The sequence below is a fragment of the Bombyx mandarina genome, chromosome 11 (assembly GCF_030267445.1).
Source record: "Bombyx mandarina strain Sakado chromosome 11, ASM3026744v2".
NCBI classification, from domain to species: Eukaryota; Metazoa; Arthropoda; class Insecta; order Lepidoptera; family Bombycidae; genus Bombyx; species Bombyx mandarina.
The window spans coordinates 2,359,998-2,383,661 of NC_143218.1; the positions used below are offsets into that span (position 1 = coordinate 2,359,998).

Sequence of the window (23,664 nt, forward strand, 5' to 3'; positions counted from 1 at the left end):
TGTTGTTAATCGCCTGTATGTGTAACGGATCGATTGGTCCTGTTATTCCAGTCTTCTTGCAAATGATTTCGTCTATGAGTGTCACCGTTGATCCATCGTCAAGCAGCGCGTATGTATCAACCGTGCCTATCGGTCCTTGTTGTTCGACTTTCCGAGGGATGATTATTAAAATAAACTTGGATTAGAAAAACTTGTATATTAAAGTAAAAAATCAATAATCTAGGATACAGTGTCACTTATGACAAGGGTATCATGACAACGGATTTGCGTATTACAGCGCTCTCTAGTGACGGTTTTAGGAGTTGGAAAAAACAGGGTGAACATTCCGCCCACCATGAACTACAAAAGTTCATAGCCAACAATGAGGCCATTAAATTTTACATGTACAATTAACATCTCCATGAAACCGTAACATCTTAACCTAATAGTAATCAATAAAGAACTGCTCAACATGAACTAAATATAAACTTACACATTAAAGAAACCATAATAACGACAAAGTTCAGTCAAGGGTTGCTTTTAAACAGTTCGTACTTACTTACAACTAAACAATAACAAAATACTTAATAGCTGATGCATCCAAAGATACATTTAAGTTACATACATTGCATGAAATATCTACAGTTATTCAGGTAAGTAATGTTTAAAAGCGATAGGCAAAATGCAAAGTTTGGAGACTGGTCTTACAATTTTAGATTTCTTACATTTGATAGTACCCTTGTGACATTATCTGGAAGTCAGTATGCTCTGGTACGACCTTGACCATTCGATACATCTTAACTATGTCCGCTGCGAAACATATAGGATAAGTACGCCATTTCATAATTATGTGTCGTAACTCTGGTTGAAGCCTTGGACCTACCAATAAATCATTGTTCAATGACTTGCCGCTGGTACCCTTACACGAAGCGTCGAAAACAACTCCGACCTTCGTTGTACTTTTGTCCTCGCGAACAACCAACTGCATGATGAGGTAGATAAACGCATCCTGGCTTAGCAGCTTCTTGTTTGTCATTAATTACTTCTATATGATTCATAGCCAGGTGGCTACATTTATTACCTTGGATTATTCTTGCTTCAAGAATGGATTATTTTCAAGTTTCTTCTTGAGCAAGTGGATTGTTGTCGCGAAAAGGAAGATCTACAACATAACGACCCAAACTGTCCCTAGTTGTAGTGGATTCAAAGTATCTTTCACAGGATTCTTCTTCCTTGGATAAAAGTGGATGATGCTAGTCAGTTTCAATCTCCCAGAACTGACGCAGCAAATCATTGATTGAGTTGTCATGGGTATGTGCGCTAATAATGTAAGGAGTATCCCCACTAACTTAAACTCGTCCCGACAGGATCCATCCCAGCTGTGTATTTTGAGCTGTCAAGGTTCCAGGTGGATTTCTCAATATGCCTTCTGACAAAACCTGACCATACACATCAGCGCCCAGTAGAAGATCTATATTGCTTGGTGTACCATATCCTGGATCAGCCATCTGCAATTGCAACAATTCCGGCCAATCCTGTAATTGAATTTTCTGTGAAGGAAGAGTGGATGTTAGGCAGTTTAAAACATAGGCTTGAACGGGATAGCTAAAAGAGTTATATGTGGACTGTACTTTAAATTGAACCATATGTTTTACTGAAATACTAGATTTTTCTCCTCCTAAACCAGATATGGTACTTAGAACTGGCAACCTTCAAAGCTGCAAAAGTTGAACTGCGTGTTCACTAATAAACGAGGCTTGAGAGCCCTGATCCAACAATGCCCTAAGTGTGTGATACATACCCTTGTTGGATACATAAACTAATGCGCTAGCTAACATTACTTGACTACTTGATCTCATTTCACTGTTAGAAAAATGGCTGACAACACGCTCCACATGATCCGCTGCCTGCGGTTCTTGTGCTGGCTCCCGCTGTTGATTAGTGGGCTGACTAGGACCCGCCAGGGTCGGATTGTGAGTGCCGCCTTCCTGGTGCAGCAGCGAGTGATGACGTTGGCCACAGCACCGACAAGCCGTGCGTCGTTTGCACTGTGTTACCGAATGGTTAGCTCCGAAGCAATTGAAACACAGTTTTCTCTTCTGGATGAAGTCCCGGCGATTCCCGATGGCTTCTTGTACAAATTTCTTGCATTGATAAAGCAAGTGATGTCCCGAACAGAATGGACAGGATACAGACGTCGTCACGCTGAACACCTTCGGTTTATCCGCTGCATCTTTGCCTCTAAACTCTCTTCTTTGGTTTGGTTCTAAAAACTCGAGTGCTCGATATCTTGATTCCAGGAATGATTGGAACTCGCTTAGTGTAGGCAATCGATCAGCCTGTTCGCTTAGTTTTTGTTCCCATTGTTTCTGGGATTCATTATCCAATTTTATTGTGATGAGATATATAATCAGGATGTCCCATGTCGATACAGGTATACCAAGGTTAGATAAAGCGTGCAAGCAATCATTTGTCGTATCGAGTATTTGTTTAACACCGTTGGATGACTCTGAAGATAAAGCCCTTTGGCCCACCAGCCTGGCCAGAATGCTGTTCGCGATGTAACGTTTGTTATTGTACCTTTTGTTTAATAGCTATATTCGTTATTTTCGCATCCCAATATAACATTCTGGTGATTTTCTTCAAACTAACCAGTGTTGTTCCAATAATTGCAATCTCGTTTCGATATATTCCCTTGTTATTCTAGACGCAGGTGACTTTTTGAAATTAATCTTTGCCTTAAATATCTTATTTTGAATATCGGTTTTTTAATATAACTGTCCGGGCCCATTCTTCACATTCACTAGTACTTAGCAACGAAATAGTTTTGTGTTAATTACGGTTTGTAACATTCTTTGCACTTAAAATTGTTGTTTATCATTAGTTGTTTTCTTATCTGGCTCGTATTGGACCATGTTCGACTTTCCGAGGGATGATTATTAAAATAAACTTGGATTAGAAAAACTTGTATATTAAAGTAAAAAATCAATAATCTAGGATACAGTGTCACTTATGACAAGGGTATCATGACAACGGATTTGCGTATTACAGCGCTCTCTAGTGACGGTTTTAGGAGTTGGAAAAAACAGGGTGAACACTTGTACTTGGACTGGTATTATTTTCAAATAGGACTGTTTCTGTTTTCCGGTCCAAGCGGAATTAATGTTCTCTGTTGTTTCGTTGTCACTGTTGTCTGTTTTTTCAATTTTTCTGTCGAAGTGTAGCATCTTGTTGTGAGTATATTTGCAATTATTGATGCCACACGTCTTCGGTTTACAGTTGTGGGTTTTATTCTTATACTGTAGACATCGGAAACACAGGTGTTTATTCTTAGCGATGTCCCATCTTGTGTTTGAGTCTGCCTTCTTGAATATGTAGCAGTCTGTTGTGGTGTGTTCGGTGTTGCTACATAACGGACATTTAGCTCGTGATGGCTTCTCACTGACTATGTGCACGTTTTGTGTGCGTCTGTTATGTTGTGCGGGCTGCGAGTAGTGCCCTGCCTGTTCAGGCTGTGCATAAGGGCTGCACAGTTCGGCTTCTCTTTTCATGAATTTTTCAAATTTAATCAGATCCGGATCCTCCTTCGGTTGTATCGCGGTGAAGTCGTAGTATCGGTAACGTAGTGTTGGTGTGAGTTTTTCTAACATTGTTTTGGTAGTTTCCGGATTATATAAGTAATGTGTGCAATTTAATGCAAGAAGCGTAGCTACGGCGTTGGTCACCTTACTGGAGAATATACAAATGTCTCTTGGTGTTTCTGTTAGTCTTGGCAGAGCTCGTAGCGTGTCTAACTCCGTTATGGCTATCGTTTCCGGTCTTCCGAATCGCGCTTCTAGACTTCTTATGACGTCGGACGGATCAGCATTTGTTATAAGTAATCCGTCAACGGCTTCCTTTGCCCTTCCTTTCAGGTTCCTTCTGAGTCTGTTTATATTTTCTGTTTTTGTAAATGAATTCATCGTCTCGTGATAGGCTGCACGAAAGGATAGCCAGTCTTGGTGATTTCCATTAAATAATGGCAATTCTGTGTATCTTGGTTCGCGGGCGGCTTTGACGGCGAGTGTTATTGCTGCGGTTAGATCTGAGAAGTCTTGTTTGTCGCAGGCTCCCGCCGGTGTTTCCTTATGTCGGTCGTGATTTTCCGTTTTTGTGGGTTGGGTTTCCAACCACGTGCCCACTCTTTCGTCGAGTTCTGACTTACTGTATTCTGATTCGTTGTTTTCGTCATCAGATCCAGCTTCGAGCGTGGCCAATCGGGCGGCTGCTAACTCCACCTGTAGGCGGGCGAGCTCTTCTCTAGCTTTGGCTATCTTCTGTTCTTTTCTGTTTCGCGACCGGTCAGTTTTGACTGTACCGGCGCGCTGTTTTGTTGGCACGTCATTCTGTTTGACTATATACTGTTTGACGGCCTCTGTTTTTGAGTTCCCAGGTTTCTCTGCGAGTTTCGTCGTGGCTTCCGTGTTGGCTGTTGCGCACGATGATTCTGTTGTGGGGGCTACCAGACTCATGACGGTATTCGCGGTTGTTTCTGTCCACATGCTCTGTGTTGTAGCTGTGGTTTCTGAGGGCGGCGATTGTTTAGTTTCGATCCGACCTCTTCCTGTTGACCGCGTTATTGGCATTGTTCCAGTTTCCTTTTTTCAAAATGTATCCTTTACCCGCAGCTCGAAAGAATAATGAAATTTTCTTCGATCCGGCTCGAATAGACCATGAAATGTGTCCTCTATCCGGCCCGAATGGACCATGAAATGTACACGACCCGGTCTGTATGGCTGTTTCCGAGTCGTGTAATAATGGTTTTTGCTGTCTGTTTGTGCGCTGGTAGAAGACGGCTGTTTCTTTCGATGGGTTTCGGCTTCTGTAGCGAGGTTTCACAGGTAACTGTCTGGTTCACTGGTAGCTGATTCACTGGTGGTTTTCTGATAACTGTACTATTGGAGAACTGCTGGTAACTGTTTCTGTCTTGCTGATGTTTCTTTGTCGGAGAGCTTCTGAGAACTGTTTCTGTCTTGATGATCTGCTGAGAACTGTTTCTATCTTGCTGATGGTTCTTTGTCGAAGATTCACTGGGAACTGTTTTTGCCTATAAATGGCCATCCTTTTATATTTATTTCAGTACCCCATCTCGCGACGCGCTATCGACGCGCCACTTTCGGGGGTCCCTTGATCTGTATGTTACCGTAGTGAAAGCGCTCCACAAATCGTTCCTATTGGTCTATTTACATTCTCTGATCTGATACACTAACATATTGACTATAAAATAACTTAAGATTATACATTTATGTTACGTAATTACTTATGAACTATATTAATTCTATTTGTTTGATAAAACTATTTAAAACCCTATTTCGTCCTGCACACTGTGATTATAGAAGTTTAACGAGTCTTTAACAATAGAACCATAATAATTTTCAAACATCATTTCAACTAATTACAGTCGAATTTCGACTACCATGGGACCAAAGTATTTATAAATTGTTCTTCTCCTGCAGTTACCGAACGCAACGCGAGAGGTGGACAATCTGCTAACTGAGAAAATCAAAATCATGGTCCTGACCAAGGAAGCTGTGGATAGGGAGAGAGACGAGAAGAGATCCAGTGAAACGTACATGAATTTGTTATATAAGTGTGACGATTGCGTCATCGGTTGGAATAATGAAAACGTTTACAAGAAACACTTTGAGAGGCACAATAGGGTAAGTACTTTTCAAGTGAATAAGATTTTTTAAATCATTATAATATCTTTAATGTTCATTAATTTTTCTTCTATGCAATTAGATATAATTTTTTGTTTTTTATCGATCATATCAACAGGCAAAGGGAATTTAATCCATACAGCCGGTTACACCGGGTACATACAAGTTCATGAACTATAAGATTTTGACTGACTGAATGACTGACTGACAATAATAATAATAAATAAATAAATAATAAACAAGAATTCCGCATGACCACGACTGTTCTGCCAAGCGTAACCGGCTATGATGATGATGATTTCAGTCGAACGGGCATTACCTGTGCCAGATCTGCACTCAAGTGTTCAAAGGCCACTCGGAGTACCTGTACCATCAGAAGAACCATCATACCAGGTGAGGACCAAGTAGCGCGTGTTAGAGTATCCTTACAAAAGTACAGTGGCCGGTTTTATAGCTAGAGAGCATTGGCTGGACGAGAACTAGGTCAGCAAATAAATAGACCGCGGCTTACTTGCACTTGAGTATTAAGCAGTAGGCAGCGGCTTGGCTCTGCCCCTGGCATTGCTGAAGTCCATGGGCGACGGTAACCACTCACCGTCAGGTGGGCCGTACGCTCGTCTGCCTACAGAGGCAATAAAAAAAAAATACTTGCATAGGGTGTAGGCTTAGTGGTGGGAGGACCTCTTGTTAAAACATCGATGTTTTTCTAATATCGATCATCCCTAGTATACGCGTATAATGCCGGAACCACACTGCGTTATTCACTATTCGTTACGCGGATTATTCACGCCCACACGACGAAGTGTGGAGAGTATATTCGCCAATATTCGCTTTATTCGTAGTGTTATAACCGTGTACTGAACCCTAGGTGGATGACACATTTGGGTACCTATCTACCACCTTGTCAGCAGTTTCATGAGTTAAGTCACAAATAGTCCGCGTTTCACGCATTCTATTCTCAGCTCTCACGTCGATCGGTTGTTTAAGGGTTGCCCTCCTTCTTTGTAATATAATTATATATCAATAAATTTTATTTTAATCCGATACAATTTCTTTTTTTAAATGACTTCGGAGGGGGACCCCATAACAGTACGTATAACACATAAGCACGAATTCACTGGTGGTAGGACCTCTTGGGAGTCCGCGCGGGTCGGTACCACCACCCCGCCTATTTCCGCCGTGAAGCAGTAATACGTTTCGGTTCGAAGGGCGGGGTAGCCGTTGTAACTATACTGAGACCTTAGAACTTATATCTCGAGGTGGGCGGCGCATTTACGTTGTAGATGTCTATGGGCTCCAGTAACCACTTAAGACCAGGTGGTCTGCGAGCTCGTCCATCCAAGACGAATAGCAAATACGCGTATCCGTCGATTTGTCGGTTTTTTGACGCACTTCAAAGGACACGAATAAGGTGCATATGTGCATCGACTGCCCACACTTCGGCGAGTCATTCGGTCGCCTGCGGCGGTCGTGTATCGACGTATCTTATGACTTGTAATCATCCACCGGCGTTTTCTTTGCGGTCTTTTAGTAATGTTACGCCGGTAAGTGTAACGCCATCTATCGCCGAATAGTCGAACGAATATCGAAGGATCTAGTAGCACCTAGAGCGTTCGAGAAGTTCAACGCCATCTATTATCAGATAGGGGAAACACGATACTAGAAATGTGTGGAATATTCTCGATAATTCTAGGGATGTGCTACCGGCAGGTTGCAGAGATGGCACGCAGTCAGTTAGTAATCGGAACTACTCGAAGCGAAACAGCGAACGCATCATCTGAAGCGAAGCGGAAGAAGCGAATTGAGAATTTTAATGTTGTTGTGAAGTGTTTTACGTGTTCTAAGTGCTAATACAGCGTTAACTTGTAATTCGGTAGAATTTTTTATTTATCCCGAACCCCCAGCGCGCATCAGTAACTTTGTACTTGTACAACAAGTACTGGTAAGAAGCATTTAGGAAATAATAAATTGCGGCAATTCTCTCAACACGTCGCATCGTTCCACGCAAACAACACACATGTTTGCCTTATTTGGCATAATTCAGCGTACAAGTTCGAAGTGTGGATGGCATGTTATTTGTATGCGCGCATAACAAAAAAATTTTCGAATACGACATAGTCACATAAAGAATAGCGCATAACGCAGTGTGGTTCCGGTATAACATATCGTACGTACCTGACCGTGTGCTGTGCGCCTTAGACGCTTTTTCGCGTTGTAGTAGGCCTCGCGTTGTAATAGGTTTCACGTTGTAGGTCTCGCGTTGTAGTGGGCCTTGCGTTGTAGTGGGCCTTGCGTTGTAGTAGGTCTCGCGTTGTAGCGGGCCTCGCGTTGTAGTGGGTCTCGCGTTGTAGGTCTCGCGTTGTAGTGGGCCTCGCGTTATAGTAGGTCTCGCGTTGTAGTGGGCCTCGCGTTGTTGTAGGTCTTGCGTTGTAGTAGGTCTCGCGTTGTAGTGGGCCTCGCGTTGTAGTAGATCTCACTTAGGCCGACTTAACCTAATAGGTGTGTGGCTCTAATAAATAATTAAAAAAAACGTCTGTGGTCAAATTGAGAATACCTAGATTAATATTATTTGTCTATAGTATAGCCTTGGTGAAACCTGTGATTATAGAAGTATGGTTGACAATAGAACAATAATAAAGTTCAAATTTAAAATTTAAATTAATTATGGTTGAATTTCAACTACTGGGGGACTGGGAGTACTAAATAAATAAATTTTTTTTCTTTTTTTTTTATTGCTTAGATGGGTGGACGAGCTCACAGCCCACCTGGTGTTAAGTGGTTACTGGAGCCCATAGACATCCACAACGTAAATGCGCCATCCACCTTGAGATACAAGTTCTAAGGTCTCAAGTATAGTTATTTATTATAATTTAATTTCAATTTTCGTATTTATATTAGCGTTTGAAAATTGTTATACCGTTTATTTTCTAACTAGCTTTTGTCCGCGACTTTGTCCGCGTGAAATAGTTACTTTGGCATAACGCTAAATTTTACCCGCGACTTCATTTACGTAGAAAGTGAAAATATTTTTGAATAATAGAACCTTTGATGATGGGACGATCCTGACTAAAAAAATATATCATATTTTTAAAACGTTTTATTAGCATTATTTAAGCTCCATCATGTCAAATCAAACGATGGATTCATAAAAAAATGCATTAGACACTTTACTAAAAAAAAACCAGCAATGAAACACAAAATCAAAAACAGCTGATGCTCGGGTCAACGACCGCCCGGGCTCGGCGCGGCGCAGTCTCGCGCGATCTCACAAATACTTATTTACAACATTTGTCTAAATAACTCCATCATCAAAGGTGTCATTAGTTCTATCGTCTGTCTTCGTTTCTTTTTATTGCTTAGATGTGTGAACGAGCTCACAGCCCACCTGGTGTTAAGTGGTTACTGGAGCCCATAGACATCTACAGCGTAAATGCACCACACACCTTGAGATATAAGTTCTAAGATCTCAGTATAGTTACAACGGCTGCCCCGCCCTTCAAACCGAAACGCATTATTGCTTCACGGCAGAAATAGGCGGGGCGATGGTACCTACCCGCACGGACTCACAAGAGGTCCTACCACGAGTAATTACGCAAATTATAATTTTGCGGTTTTTGATTTTTATTACACGATGTTATTCCTTCACCGTGGAAGTCAATCGTGAACATTTTGCGGTCTCCTAACACCCAGTGTATACAAAATGTTATAAGTTTCATATACACAGGTCGCTATGCTTGCACAACTTTAGCATATCGGTGACGCGAACCCGTAAGATTTCCCCCTACCCCAAATAGTTATCAAATTTGGAAAAGGTGACGCCGTTATCAAACTGGCAGGTACATATGCGTGGTGTGCGGGAAACGTTATCGGGGCTTGGAGTCTTGTGTTGTCCACTACAACACCGAACACGGGTCGGATCGCACCTCGATACCGACTAAGGAGTACTGCTGCGCCAACACCGAGTGCTACTTCACAACGAGGTGAGTCTGGAGGGGGTGTTTGAAGATGTGAATATACTGGACTAAATCGATACTGCTTATAGCGCCCCTGAACGCTGCACCGATGATTATGGCTTCGAATCCCGAGCAAGTCTGCTCTTTAGATGTTTAACTCTTTAACTACCATGTAGATCACCGGTGCCCTACGCGGCGCACTGAAGTAATTATGTCGATTTACTGTTATTAAGCGTCTGGATTGCCTAAATTTACCTTCTTTTGTTTGTTAATGTACATGCTTTAGTATTTTAGGTCTCTTAGAAATAGATTCATTCTCGGTATCGTTCGGATTCGTTTTCCTATAGTCTACTAGATATTCCGGCGCCTTAGTAACATAAATCGACATAATTGCTTCAGTGCGCCGCGCAGGGCACCGTTGGCCTACACGGCAACGTTTTAAGCGTTTATCTTTTTTGTTTTCGGGTTTTTAAGCTAAATGTTTGCTTCAGTAAAAAAAGCGCATACACCAAGCACGTGGCGAGTCACAAGCCCAAGCCAGAATGCGGGATCTGCTACAAGCAATTCGCCAACAATCACACTCTGACATTGCACATAAGGTAAGTTTTACAGGAGTAGCGTTATTAATAGTCAGCGATGGAATCCTTCAGATGAGGCGATGCGTCATTATTTTTTTATGATTGAAAAATTACTGGTGGCCCGGAGGCCTTTCCAGTTTCACCAGGACAGGCGGGCTAGCAAGGCTCAGCCAGGAGGGGTGGGATTTGCTAACTAGGAGTGGGTGATATAAATCGTATATAGATTCAATATCTATATATCGCAGCAATATCGTTGAATCCGATATCGCCCCGCACCAAATCTATATATCGATATCAGCCGATACACGATATTGCTCGATGTGATGCGCATCGCCATATCGTACCGATTCGTGAATCGAAATCTATATTTCGATATCAGCCGATACACGATATTGCTCGATGTGATGCGCATCGGCATATCGTACCGATTCGTTAATATCAGCAATATTCGTTTGGTTCGTATCGAATCGGCCAGAGTGAGTGAGCGCACGATAGGGATATCATGTGATGAATGAAACAGAAACAGGCATTATCCATACAATTGTAAACCTTATATTTAAGTCAATATGTCTGTAGATTATTCTTAGCGTATCAGCAGGATACAATTTAGGAAAGAAGTTTCAACTTTAGACCCTAACTTGAATGCAGTATAGCCTATTTGCTTTTGCATCGTTGAATTTAATTTCACGCGCTTTGACCTTGAACTAGAATTTTTGGACAAGTGTTTATAAATACTTAAAAGTTTTTTGTGTTTGATTTTTAAAGTACATATTTTTCTATTTTTAGTTGAATCCAAATAATTGAGTTTATTTCTTGTGTTTGTATTAAACTTTTGAAATCTACACTCTTTTGGTATATTTTGTAATTTTAAATTAAGACACAAAATACTAAAAACTGAAAATAATGTAGCCAGTCCTAAGCCTGGTAAAAGCATGAAGGAAAGTTTTTTTGATATTTTTATTTTCATGTTCTTTTTATTACTTTAAGATCATATTATAGATTGATATCAGAAAACCAACCGTATAACGTTGACTTAAATCTATATCTACTACGATATTATATCAGCGTATCGTTTCAAATCTCAAATATCATGAATCGAGAAAATCTACTAGCATCCATCAATATATAGATTCAGAAAATATATAGATTCAATATCCGATATTGATCCTCCATATATAGATACGATTCGATACGCGGCAAAACCGATATTACCCACTCCTATTGCTAACAACTGCCCAAGCGCCTCTGAAGGAGACCTAACAACTCAAGGGCAATTACTTCGCGAATGAATCTAACGATGCGTCATGAAAATCCTATCGTCGTGGCCGGTGCTAAATTCAATCACGGCTGACAGGTAGGAGTCAGTCATCTTCGACGGTCTAGACACGTCTTTACCACCCGATCCATTAGCGAAACTGTAAGACTTCTGCTCTAGCGTAGAAACGTCTTTACCACTCGATCCATTAGCGAAACTGTTAGACGTCTGCTCTGGCCTAGACACGTCTGCACCACCCGATCCATTAACGAAACTGTTAGACGTCTGGTCTAGCTCTAGAACTAAGACCAGGCACAGGATCCAGATAACAGTACTCGTCGAACTCGTCCAAGAGTTGGACGTGAAATTTAACCCATAACATTAGCCCATTGAGTTTCTCGCTGGATAGTCACAGCGGGTCGCGATTCCGATACGTTAGCAGATGCATTCGTGAAGAAGCTTTTTTTTATTGCCGGTGCATCGCTACATACGAATGCATCGGACGTTTTATCCTTTAGGCCACGACGACTTCAATAGCTGTCCTCGAGTTGTCAGATCTTCTACGAAGGCACTCGAGCAGTTGTTAGTTCATTCCCCCCCGCCCTTCCCGGCGAAACTGAAGGGCCTTCCGATTCTCAGTAATCTTTCTATCCAAACAAGGCTGCAGTAATTTACCAAAGTGAATTTCCGTTCGATTTTCACTCGTTAATGCACCCAATGTAACTTTAGGAAGGTTCACGACAAGAAAAATCGCACGTTCAAATGTCAGCTCTGCGGGAATGAGTATAAGAGTCGGGGGGGCTTGAAGCACCACACGTCATCGACTCATGATGTCATCAAGTACTACTGCGCGCAGTGCGGGAAGGAGTTCAACTCTAAATACACCCTTCACAACCACGCCAAGCACTTGCACCAGGACACCGAGAAGAGGTTCGTCGCAAACTTAGTTGTAGAGCTTAAAAGACTGCGTTGGGTTCGTAATGGCAATGTCAAGAGGATTATCGTGAGGTGCCGCCCTTTCGAATTAGCGTACCGACGCTGTCTTCCGAAAAACAAACCAAAAACTTTTTTAGTACAGAAATACGCTGGAATCCAGAGGATTCCTAAAGGATACTGGTGGATACTACTACTAATATGCCTATCTATGGGCTCCGGTAACCGCTTGACTCCAGGTGGCTCGTGAGCTCGTCCAATCACCACTAAAAAAGCACGCTTCTAGATTCACCTGCCACGACTGCGGCGACAGGTTCATGCTGAAGAGCTACCTCAGGACGCACATCGAGATGCAGCATTTGCATATTGAGCACGGGTGCCGGGAGTGCTTGAAGGTAAGGCCTCGGAAGGCGGTACAGAACTGATGCTTAACGGCACTATGAGGGTAGAGGTGAGGAGAATCGTCTCTGTGTGCAAAAAAGTGTCCGTTAAAATCTGCTAAATAAGGGTGGCGCTACAGTAGCAACCGGGTAAATTTAAAAAAAGGAGGTGAAAGTTATTAGAATAAGATAGAGAAATAAAAAAAGACGAAATAACTGTAAGTACTAGAAAATCTTAGAGTATTTTATTTAAAGCTTTTTTTACCACTTTTTACCACAACAATAATTTTAGGTTATATTGACGAAATTAGTTTGGACTACGTAAAGATGTGAGGTCTTGTACACTGTTACTAACTACTCTAGTCATTAAATATATTAAATTTCCTAACTCAGAATACTTCAATCAGCTAACAACTGCTCAATTCATATCATACCTTGTGCCTATGCTAGCGCGATTTTGGAGGAATTTTGAATTGTTATTTAGTGCTGAAAGTAGGACACTTTTTCAAGTTTTCTCTCATATGTAGGGTAGAGGTTCTCCGTACCTCTACCCTACATAAACGGCACGATAAAGTAATGTCACTTTTAAACGCGATATGTCTATTGTATTTTGAACGCCTATTGGCTCGTCCTACATCTCGATAAAGAAATAAAAATTGAATTAATTATTAATTCGGTTTGCTGTTTAAGAGCTTCTTTTTGTTTTTAAAGTATATTAATATATAGTATTATATTATTATTTGTATACGATGAATTATTAGATTAATTAATGATGAAAATAAACGACAGTCATTTAAAAAAAAAACCTAGTAGCGGATCTATAGTATGCCCCAATAGAAATAGTATGCGTGTAAACTTCGTTCTCTCGCAAATCGATATCGGCTACCGGAGAGAGGGTCACTAGCAAAACCACGTGAGATCCGAAGTTGCGATCGTTTTTAGAGATGTGATGTTTAATATTTGACAGCTGTCAAGTTTGACGTCTGTCATTGTCATTCAAGCGACATGCGTGACGCTCTTTTTTAGATATTCAGGACGGAAACGCTACTGAAGAAGCACGTGAAGCGATCGCACGGGAACGTTTCGGTCGTCAGAGAGAGGATCCTTTGTCATCAGTGCGGCAAGGAGTACAGGGTAAATTATGAAACGTCAAATTGATCCTTAATAATGGAGGCATAAGATTGTACACCCCAACGAGTAATCGAATGATATTTCTATAAATCGATTTATGTATAGCAGAGATCCACTTCGTCTCGCTGTCTATGGAGTGTAGATGTAAGGAGCGATATCTTGTATAGGGGACAATTTGAAAAAGTGTCCACATATAATACAATGAGTTATTGTTGGAAGACTCACTGAAATAGCGCTAGTGTAGAAAGTAGTGGAAATAATATGAATATAGCAGTTTTTGGTCATTTATAGCTATGTTTTTAAAATCTTTCCTCTTGCTACTGTGGCGCCACTTTAATTGGTTCCCTCTCAGCGGACACTTTAATACACTGAGATGGTGCTCCTTACTTCTACTCTCCATATCGCTGTGGCTACATGAGCTCAACGCCTGGTCTCAAACAGTCCATAGATATCGCAACTTCAGTCAAAAAACCTTGAAATGTGAATTGGATAAAGCGCGACTGGCTTCGCTTCCTATTATAACAGAATACAAGAAGAAAATATAACTTGGCTTAAAAGTCTAGTTATCGGGACGTAGCATCTTTAAAAAGAAAATAGTTTTCTATTTTACTGAACTTATCTTTCCTCTTAGAGTATGCATTGGTTTCTCGCCGGATCTTCTCAGTGGGTCGCGATTCCGATCCGGTAAACATCGCTCTTGCTAGGGTTTGTGTTAGCAAATTCTCTCAGGTTGAGCCCGTGCCCAGAATAAGCCCCCTAGGCTACCAGCGATTAGGTAGAGGAAAAAATTGAATACCTCACTCGATTCTCTTTATATTTTAGCATAAGAAGTCGCTGATTGAACATTTGCGAACTCGCACCGGCGAAAGGCCATTGAGCTGTAAGGAATGCGGCGTTACCTTTGCACATGCGGCGTCGCTATACACCCACAATCGCTTGGTGCACAAGCGCCCTAAATTGAAAAAATAAAAAAATACAATAACAAAATGAAGTTTTTAATTATTTTATAAGTCAACTAAAAGATATCGCTCCACACAGCCATTACAAATTCTTAGAGAATAACAAAAGAAAAAAAGGATAATGCAAATTAGGCTGTAGAAACTCAAATAATACTTTGAACGAACTTGTTCCAATCTGCGGCTCAGAATCCAGGGAATTCCAAAAGAATACGATTTTTGTTGGTGGTAAGGCGTCTCGTGAGCTCGCATGGGTTCTACCACTCTTGCCTATTTCTGTAGCAAACCAGTGGGGTTTTTTAGTTTGAGGGTGGTGATGCCGTTATTATAAAGCTAAGACTATGGGCTTCATTCGTTCACACGTTTAAAAGTCTTCTCCGCCTGTACCTCCTGTTACTATGACAATTGCCTTCTCATATTACCAATGTTTTCAACGTTCAGTTAATAAAATATTTAATAATTTTCCTACCAGTAAATCAGATGTAAATACTATGTGAAAAATAAAATGAGGTGGACTCATCAGAAATTGTAATCAATTGGGATGAAGGTCAATAAAATAAGTTGAGATAACTAATTAATAGAGCACTGATAATTTATCGCCAAAAAAATTTGCATGTTTCATAGTACAGGCTATGTTCCATTTGTCACACGAAACGACGAATCAAACAAAAAAATAATAATTTGACAATGACACCTGTGCTCCTTTCACTATCAATGACAAGAGAATGACAAAATAGTAAAAAAAAGTTTAAAACATCTAAAAATTTATGATTTATTTTAATATTACAAATAAAATGACTCATTTTATAGCTTTAAACCCTCCACAATATATTAGCGAAGCGGATACATCTAATTTAATGCTTGAAGGAGATTTTTGTGTGTGTTGTCTGTCACAAAACGTAAATTTTGTAAATTTAAACAGATGTAAACACGTCCATTTTCTCAATTATTTTTTCAAATATAAGGTGAATATTAAGTTGACACATTTCATTGCCTCAATAAACATAATTAAGCGTTTATATCAGTCAATTATAGGAATATTTGGGAATAAAAAAGGCATTTAGCCTCTAAGATCCTCTGTAAACATAGAAAAAAAAACAGTAGAATTTGTGCGGAATTTATACACTAAAGAAGAGTAATAAAAATATAAAGAACGGTTACTAACTTAAGCGACTAACAGAAGATAAACCAGCAATCTGTAGAATTATTTTTGGTGTCACTGTTTGTTAGTGTACATCTTTTGAAATATCTAATAGTACTTACACATCTAGACATCATTCTAACTGGTGCCCTAATATATATTTTGTTTCATTGAAATCGGATGACGATTACAAAATTTCATTTAAATATTTTTGTAATTTACTTCTGCACTGTAAGACCTAAAAAATTGTAACTTTTTCAAATACATTGGAAAACAAACAAAAATATATGTCGCGTCCAAAGCGATTTAGATGAAATTCATTACGCAGAGAATATAAACCCTGGGTATTATTATAGGAATAAACGTCCAACTGTAGAGCACAGGACTTCCTTCATTCGGTATAACTAGTCCAAGCAAAACGTAGTATAGGTGGGAAGATTCTCTAAAAGCAAACCTATACACATGAAGTTACCTTATTATTTTCAGACTGAATTTCAAAATACATTAGTATGTAATTATTGTCACGAGATCCTGAGGAAGATAGAACTCTTCAAGTCACAAGTGGAGGAAAGCATGCAAATATTGAATAAACAGGTTTTATTATCACATATTTTTTTGGAGTGGTTGTGTGTATTTTAAGACCATAGTAGCAGTAAGTGTGGAACGACTTAGATAATATATCATATATACCATTGAAGTTATGGTGGTAGCCAGGTATAATAAACATGAGATACATAACAGATGCAGCAGTAGGCAGCGGCTTGGCTCTGCCCCTGGCATTGCTGAAGTCCATGGGCGACGGTAACCACTCACCATCAGGTGGGCCGTATGCTCGTCTGCCTACAAAGGCAATAAAAAAAAAAAAGATGCCTTCTTGGTGGAAGACTTTCCATTTGTACATTATCCACAGAGAAATTGATTATGTAGAATAGTATTAAAATTACCCATTCCTAATGAAAATACACTGATATTTCAGATATTTCATACAAACGAAAATAAAATAAAGAAATTTAATAATTTAACATCATCAAATGTCACCAGTATTGAAATTAATTTTCTAAGCGAAGACACCAACGTAAAACCTGGAAAAAACTTTGTATTGATTGTGGAAGACACAAATAATGAATTGCTTGAAGAAAAACACCATATTGTAAGTTTAAGTATTAAAATGCATTGAATGATAGAGTGTACATTTTTTTTTTTTGTTACTGTGCAGACATCTGTTTCCATAGAGCACTGTTGGCGTAGAGCACGACCTCAGAGTTATCGGTGTCAGGAACTGGATGGAGAAAGCCCTGAACAGAGCAGTCTGGAGAGACATACTGGACCATGTTAAGGCCCATTTTGGGCTGTAAGGCCTGAGATGATGATCAAGAAACACCTGTTTAGTTTGTAGTCACTATTGCTCACGGATATTAGAAATACCAGGAAGGATTACAGCCCTGTGGCTTATTTGACGGCTTTTTCCATATCTATATAAAAATAACAAGTTTATACTTAATTAAAATGTTAACTTATTAAAAATAGCTTTAATCAGGTGTATGACAAGAGAAGAAGCAAGAAAACACTTATAAGTGTATATTATTCTTTACTAACTGTACAATTTTGATGAAAGTGGGTACAGATATTTTTGATACTGGACAGGTTTTTTTCCTTTATATACATATGCCAAGGATTTTAAATCAATTTAATATATTTCTAGTCGGGACGAGAAGCGATGGTGGATTTTGAAAATGGTAAATCATCACCGAACGATACAGACGTGAAAGTCGAAAGCGATAGTTCCGACTTAGAGACTGCGTTACCTTTGTCACAGATAAAAGAGAAGAAACGTAAAAATGCTGTCAGGGGAATGTGTGCGATAAAGGTGAGATGGTTTTTGTAAACTGATTCCAAAGGCTGTGCCTTAGTTCAGATTCTGCAGGCATGCATGTGTACTACACACTTAAGACTTCCGGTGACTATTCATGTTGAGCTTGGCTTTGGCACCATGGCTTTTATTTTGAGGCCCCAATAGCTTTACTGTGTGAGGTGTTTCAGGATTATCCATTCTTTCTGGGACACCCTGTATATTTTTTTTAATCCAATTTGTTTTAAACGGCCGTCTGGTGTAGTGGTAAGTGACATGGTCACTACACAAAGGGGTCGCGGGTTCGAATTCCGCCAAGGGAAGATATTTGTATGATAAATATAAATGTCTTTTCCAGGGTTATGATACATCCATTAAATATATGTATGTGTATAATAAAAAATCTTACATTTATATCCGGTATCTGGTACCTGTAACACAAGTTCTTTACTAACTTATCACGGGACCAGTTAACGTGGCGTGATTGTTAGTAAATATTTATATATTTATTATTATTTATTTAATCACTATTTTAAATCAAAAATAATCTCCAATCGTATATAAAACGAAGTGTAGTTAGCGCTTCGTTTATTCACCACATATGACGTCACACGTAATGAACTAAGTATTGTGTTCGGCAGAAGACGAAAACTGAGATGACATCTGATGCCTCTCCGTACATGGACGAAAGTTACGTCGGCAAGCTGACGATGCTGACACTGACGCGTGAGGAACTGGAGTTAGAGAGAGACAGAATGAGAACGGAGGAGAACTATTTACGGTTGCCTTACAAGTGCGAGGACTGCATCGTGGGGTATAATAAGGATGTTTTTCTGAAGAGACATCTGCGGGAGAGACATATCAAGGTATAAGATTGTCTATACATAATTATTATTACAAGCAATATTAATCTATTCCCAGTTTCACTACAGATTGATGAAATATAAAAAAAAAGAGTATAAATGCGTGTGCGTGTGTCAAATACATGGTAGTGTGTGTAATGTTTTATTTATTTCTTTATAGCATATACTCTATGTGAATAATTAAAAAAAAAATTGCGTTCTGCACTACCTCACTATGTTCTCGGTAAGTGTGGGAAATTTCATACTCCCCCGTAAGCGCAATTTCTGTAAAAAGGGTTACAAAGTTTTTGCCTCGCATATTAATATATAGATATGGTATGGAGGGTTAAGAGGTTATTTGATTTAACCGATATTTATTTTTGTAATTAATTGCGTCTTATTCGCTATCAGCATCAACAGTTTGATGTTTTTTCTGTGTATTCAGGGCTGTCTTGTGTTAGAAGCTAAAAGTAACAATATCTTTTAATCAGAATTATTTGTGTCCCTCTGCCTTTCTCAAGATGCTGCTACAGGCCAATTACTTCCCTGTCTTTCTTCTGTGTCTCCTTATTTATCTATTTGTCATTCTTTTAGTACTAGTGCCAAAGTACATTAGCGTTGTATTGTTTATTACTATTGCTTAGAACTACTGTCCTATGTACATGCCCATAGCAGGCGTCCCCTCTGATATAGTCACTGACTTCGGGAATACGCTCCCGATTACTTGAACACTAACTATATATAACTATAACACTCTGAATAAGTAACTAACTGAAAAAGTCTTTTTTTTGTTATAATATTTTTTCCAAATGATTAGACATTAAATGGCTCCCTCGTAAGGTTACAAAAATGTTGCTTAAACCAAATACGCTTTCACCCTTTGCTTAGATGGTAGTCAAAGGTCCACCTATCTTGAGACATGAGTTCTAAGGTCTCATTACAGTACATTGGCTGATCCAGTCTTCAAACTGAAAGGCATTGCTGCCCATCCCAATAGATTGAAGTCTCAAATTAATTAACTTCATCTAATTTTTCATATTATAACGTAATATAGAAAGATAATAATAAGACTTGGCTTAAAAGTCTCGTTACCGGGACGTAAGATCTTTAAAAAAAAAAGTTCATATAATCTGTTAACATTAGTCGTTTGATTTATCGTCGCCAAGGCAAAGGGATCGATTTGTGTAGCCTGCCTTTAATAATATTGTGATTAGGCTCTGATGCTCCAATATGTCTTTTAGAGAGAGAACGCTGATGTGATTGTGTGCGAGATATGTAAGTCGACGTTCAACGACAAAAGGTCGTACGTGCCACACCACAGGAGACATTTCATTAGGTAAGTAATTTAGGAATGCGTCAGTTGCCTAATGAGTGAGACGGCCGGTGTCCAGTGCGGAGCCCGTAGCGAATATCAACCTTGCGCCCTTCATTCATAGAACTAATTAATTAGTCCAGCGGCTCTCAACTATTCGAGGGGCGAAAAGCTATTTGGCTTAAGCGAAATTTTTGTATTATTACAAATATATCTTAGCATAAAAACTTCACAAGGGTCCTCTTTTTGTTATCTGTGCCAAGGCTGTATGTTCGTTTCGACTGTGTTTAGGATGTTTCGGAATATTCCCGATAGAAAATTCGCGAATGTGAGAGCCACTTGAACACTCACGAGAATGTTCTAGAACATTCAAGAGATGTTCTATTTGTCTCGATAGAGCCTCTTGAACTAACGGGTGGCCCATAAGTCCTTTGAAAAGTAAAATTTGAATAAAACGAACAGGGCGCGCGTGAGCGGTGCAGGGGAAGCGGGGGGAGTAACTTCGGTTTCTGGGAATTTAGTCGCGATGGAGCGTTTTACCGGAGCGGACCGTGCGTTTTGTGTGCGCGAGTTTTATAAAAACGACAATTCGGCAACCGTTGCGCGGCGTAAATATCGAGAACACAAAGGTTTACACAACTTTGACGACACTCCAACTCTTCAAACGATTAAGAACTGGGTTGCTAAGTTCGAGGAGACCGGTTCGACGTTAGATAAACCGCGGTTGGGTCGCCCAAGGACGTCACGTACGGAACAAAACATAGACACAGTGACACAGTCTATTCGCGAAAATCCGACACAGTCAACTCGTAAGCGCGCCAGAGCATTAAACGTATCCAGGACATCGTTACAACGGATTTTGAAGAAAGATTTACATATGCACCCTTACAAAATTCAGTTGGTTCAAGAATTAAAGGAAACTGACGGTATTCAAAGACAAAATTATGCGAATGAAATGTTGAATCGGTTTACTTCCTTCAATAACATAATGTTCTCTGACGAGGCTCATTTCCATCTTAACGGGCATGTTAGTAAACAAAATTGCCGCTATTGGAGCCCCATCAATCCAAAACTTAAGCATCAGAAGCCCTTACATAGTCCGAAAGTGACTGTTTGGGCCGCTATGTCAGCCCATGGTATCCTAGGGCCTTACTTCTTTGAGGATGGCAGAGGGCGCGCAGTTACTGTTACGTCGGAGCGATATGTGGCTATGATCGAAGAGTTTTTCATACCAGAATTGCACAACTTTTCAGGCTTTAATGCCAGGACGTGGTTTCAACAGGATGGGGCCACTTCTCACACCTCTAACACTGCTATGCCCGTTATCCGTCAACTTTTTCCTGGCAAAGTTATCTCTAAGAGAGGAGACATTTCCTGGCCTCCACGTAGTCCAGATCTGACCCCGATGGATTTTTTTTGTGGGGCTACCTTAAGGCTAAAGTATACGACACAAACCCGCGGTCAATTGAGGCCCTAAAAGAAAACATCCGCAGAGAAATGACAAGCATTTCAGCAGTGACGTGCCGCGCAGTCATCAACAATTTTAGACGTCGTTTGCAAGAGTGCCGTGATCGCAACGGATTACATTTAGGAGATGTTATTTTCAAAAAATAATTCCCGTTTTTTAAGCTTTTTATGTAAATAAAAATTTAATTCATAATGTAATTAGTTTTATTTTAATAATTTTTTTTTCATATCAAAGGACTTATGGGCCACCCTGTATAACGACAGATGGCGTTACTAATACCGATACAAAGCATTCATGGAAATGTTCTAGAATATTCTAGAAACTTCCATTTGTTTCGATTCGTTTCGACGTAGCTGTTTTGCTGTCTGACGACAGATGGCGTTACTCGTACCGATATAACAGTACGTCGAACTACGTTGTCCTCGCTTTCAACCTCGTGTCAATGGTATTGAGGGTAGAAGAAAGTAGCACCATTTTAGTGTATTAAAAAGCGTCCACTGAAAAGAAGCCAATTAGGTGGCGCCACTGTAGCAAGTGGAAAGATTTTAAAAACAGCGCCACAACACTTCACTTTAGCCCGTACCCTTCACTCTGTTTAAAACTGCTATATTCATATCGAGGGGTGAAAGGTTTGGTTAAAGCGACATTTCGCTTAACACGCGACATTTATCTCTGTAATTAAAGGTGCGTTTTATTTAGTATCGGCATCAACAGTTCGACGTAATTTGAACTACGTCAGTTAAGCTTACTCCATTCAAATAGTTGAAGAAGTTTTTTTGTTATGATTGTTTTTCACTGGTGGTAGGACCTCTTGTGAGTCCGCACGGGTAGGTACCACCTCCCTGCCTATTTCAGCCGTGAAGCAGTAATGCGTTTCGGTTTGAAGGGTGGGGCAGCCGTTGTAACTATACTGAGACCTTAGAACTTATATTTCAAGGTGCGTGGCGCATTAACGTTGTAGATGTCTATGGGCTCCAGTAACCACTTAACACCAGGTGGGCTGTGAGCTCGTCCACTCATCTAAACAATAAATTTTTTTTTTTTTTTATCCAATCGCTTAAACTTTAAATGGCTCTCTTGTAGAGTTGCAAAAATGACGCTTAATCAAAACCGCCTTTTACCTCACGATATCACTTCCACTTGCTACACTAGCGCTATTTCGGTGAATTTTCGAACGATAACTCGCTGTTTACAAGCCGACACTTTTTCAACTTGTCCCCTATACAAGATGGTGCTTTTTACTTCTACCCTCCATACTGAAGAGATTCTGTGTGCTTATACCGTATTTTTTAACGTTCTCGATAGCGTAAAAGTTAACTCGAATTTGTATGGAGTCGGAACGTTTGCCTACGTTTGCCGCTAGGGGCGCTGTTCCAATTGCATACAAATTTGAGTTAACTTTTACCCTATCGAGAACATTAAGACCTCGCATTAAGCACACTGATGACCTACAGATACGAATGTAACACATGCGGGAAGCGGTATATCGACGAACGCGCTGTGGTCAGTCACTACAATGAGAAGCACGGTGCAGAGGGCGCCACCGTCCGGAACAAGTTCAGGTGTAATATACGCGGCTGTGCTTACGAAACTCAGTGAGTACGCGGTGTGTTAGAACTTTGGATGCTGCAGCTTTTGTATTGGCGCTGCTCCCGAGTCTGGGAACTTGGGTTCGCTGCAACCGCAACAGGTTTTTTTGTTCCTCCGATGGGCAGCGGGTTGACTCTGTCCCTGAAATTGCTGACATATATGACGTTGTGGCCTAGCGATGCACCGATGTACGAATCCCGCAAGCGGGTACCAATTTTTCTAATGAAATACGTACTTAACAAATGTTCACGATTCAGTTCCACGGTGAAGGAATAACATCGTGTAATAAAAATGAAACACGCCAAATTATAATTTGCGTAATTACTGGCGGTAGGACGTGTTGTGAGTCCGTACGGGTAGGTACCACCGCTCTCCCTATTTCCGCCGTAAAGGTTTAAGGGGTGCAATGGCCTTCATATGGAAGAAGTTTTTTTTTTGTTATGATATTTTTTCCAAGTTTTTATACTTTAAATGGCTCTGCTGTAAAGTTGCAAAAATGTCGCTTTTACCCCTCGTTATATACTATCATAAAGATCACACCAGCCATCGGTTTTATGTTTTTACAGCATAAGGCCCACCTTTTTTTTTGCTTAGATGG

At 40.1% G+C, this 23,664-nt stretch overlaps 1 protein-coding gene across 1 annotated transcript in view; it reads left to right on the forward strand.

The window, feature by feature from the left end:
• The window catches only part of LOC114246247 (uncharacterized), a 60,571-nt gene that overhangs the window by 31,420 nt on the left and 5,487 nt on the right, over window positions 1-23,664 (forward strand). The window contains exons 15-27 of the mRNA XM_089731350.1: window positions 5,475-5,678; window positions 5,983-6,071; window positions 9,515-9,658; window positions 10,123-10,230; window positions 12,194-12,394; window positions 12,684-12,792; window positions 13,804-13,911; window positions 16,492-16,599; window positions 16,982-17,155; window positions 17,708-17,872; window positions 18,496-18,720; window positions 19,938-20,032; window positions 22,931-23,071. Of these exons, the coding sequence (XP_089587476.1) occupies window positions 5,475-5,678; window positions 5,983-6,071; window positions 9,515-9,658; window positions 10,123-10,230; window positions 12,194-12,394; window positions 12,684-12,792; window positions 13,804-13,911; window positions 16,492-16,599; window positions 16,982-17,155; window positions 17,708-17,872; window positions 18,496-18,720; window positions 19,938-20,032; window positions 22,931-23,071 (1,871 nt within the window). The remainder of the gene's footprint in view (window positions 1-5,474; window positions 5,679-5,982; window positions 6,072-9,514; window positions 9,659-10,122; window positions 10,231-12,193; window positions 12,395-12,683; window positions 12,793-13,803; window positions 13,912-16,491; window positions 16,600-16,981; window positions 17,156-17,707; window positions 17,873-18,495; window positions 18,721-19,937; window positions 20,033-22,930; window positions 23,072-23,664) is intronic.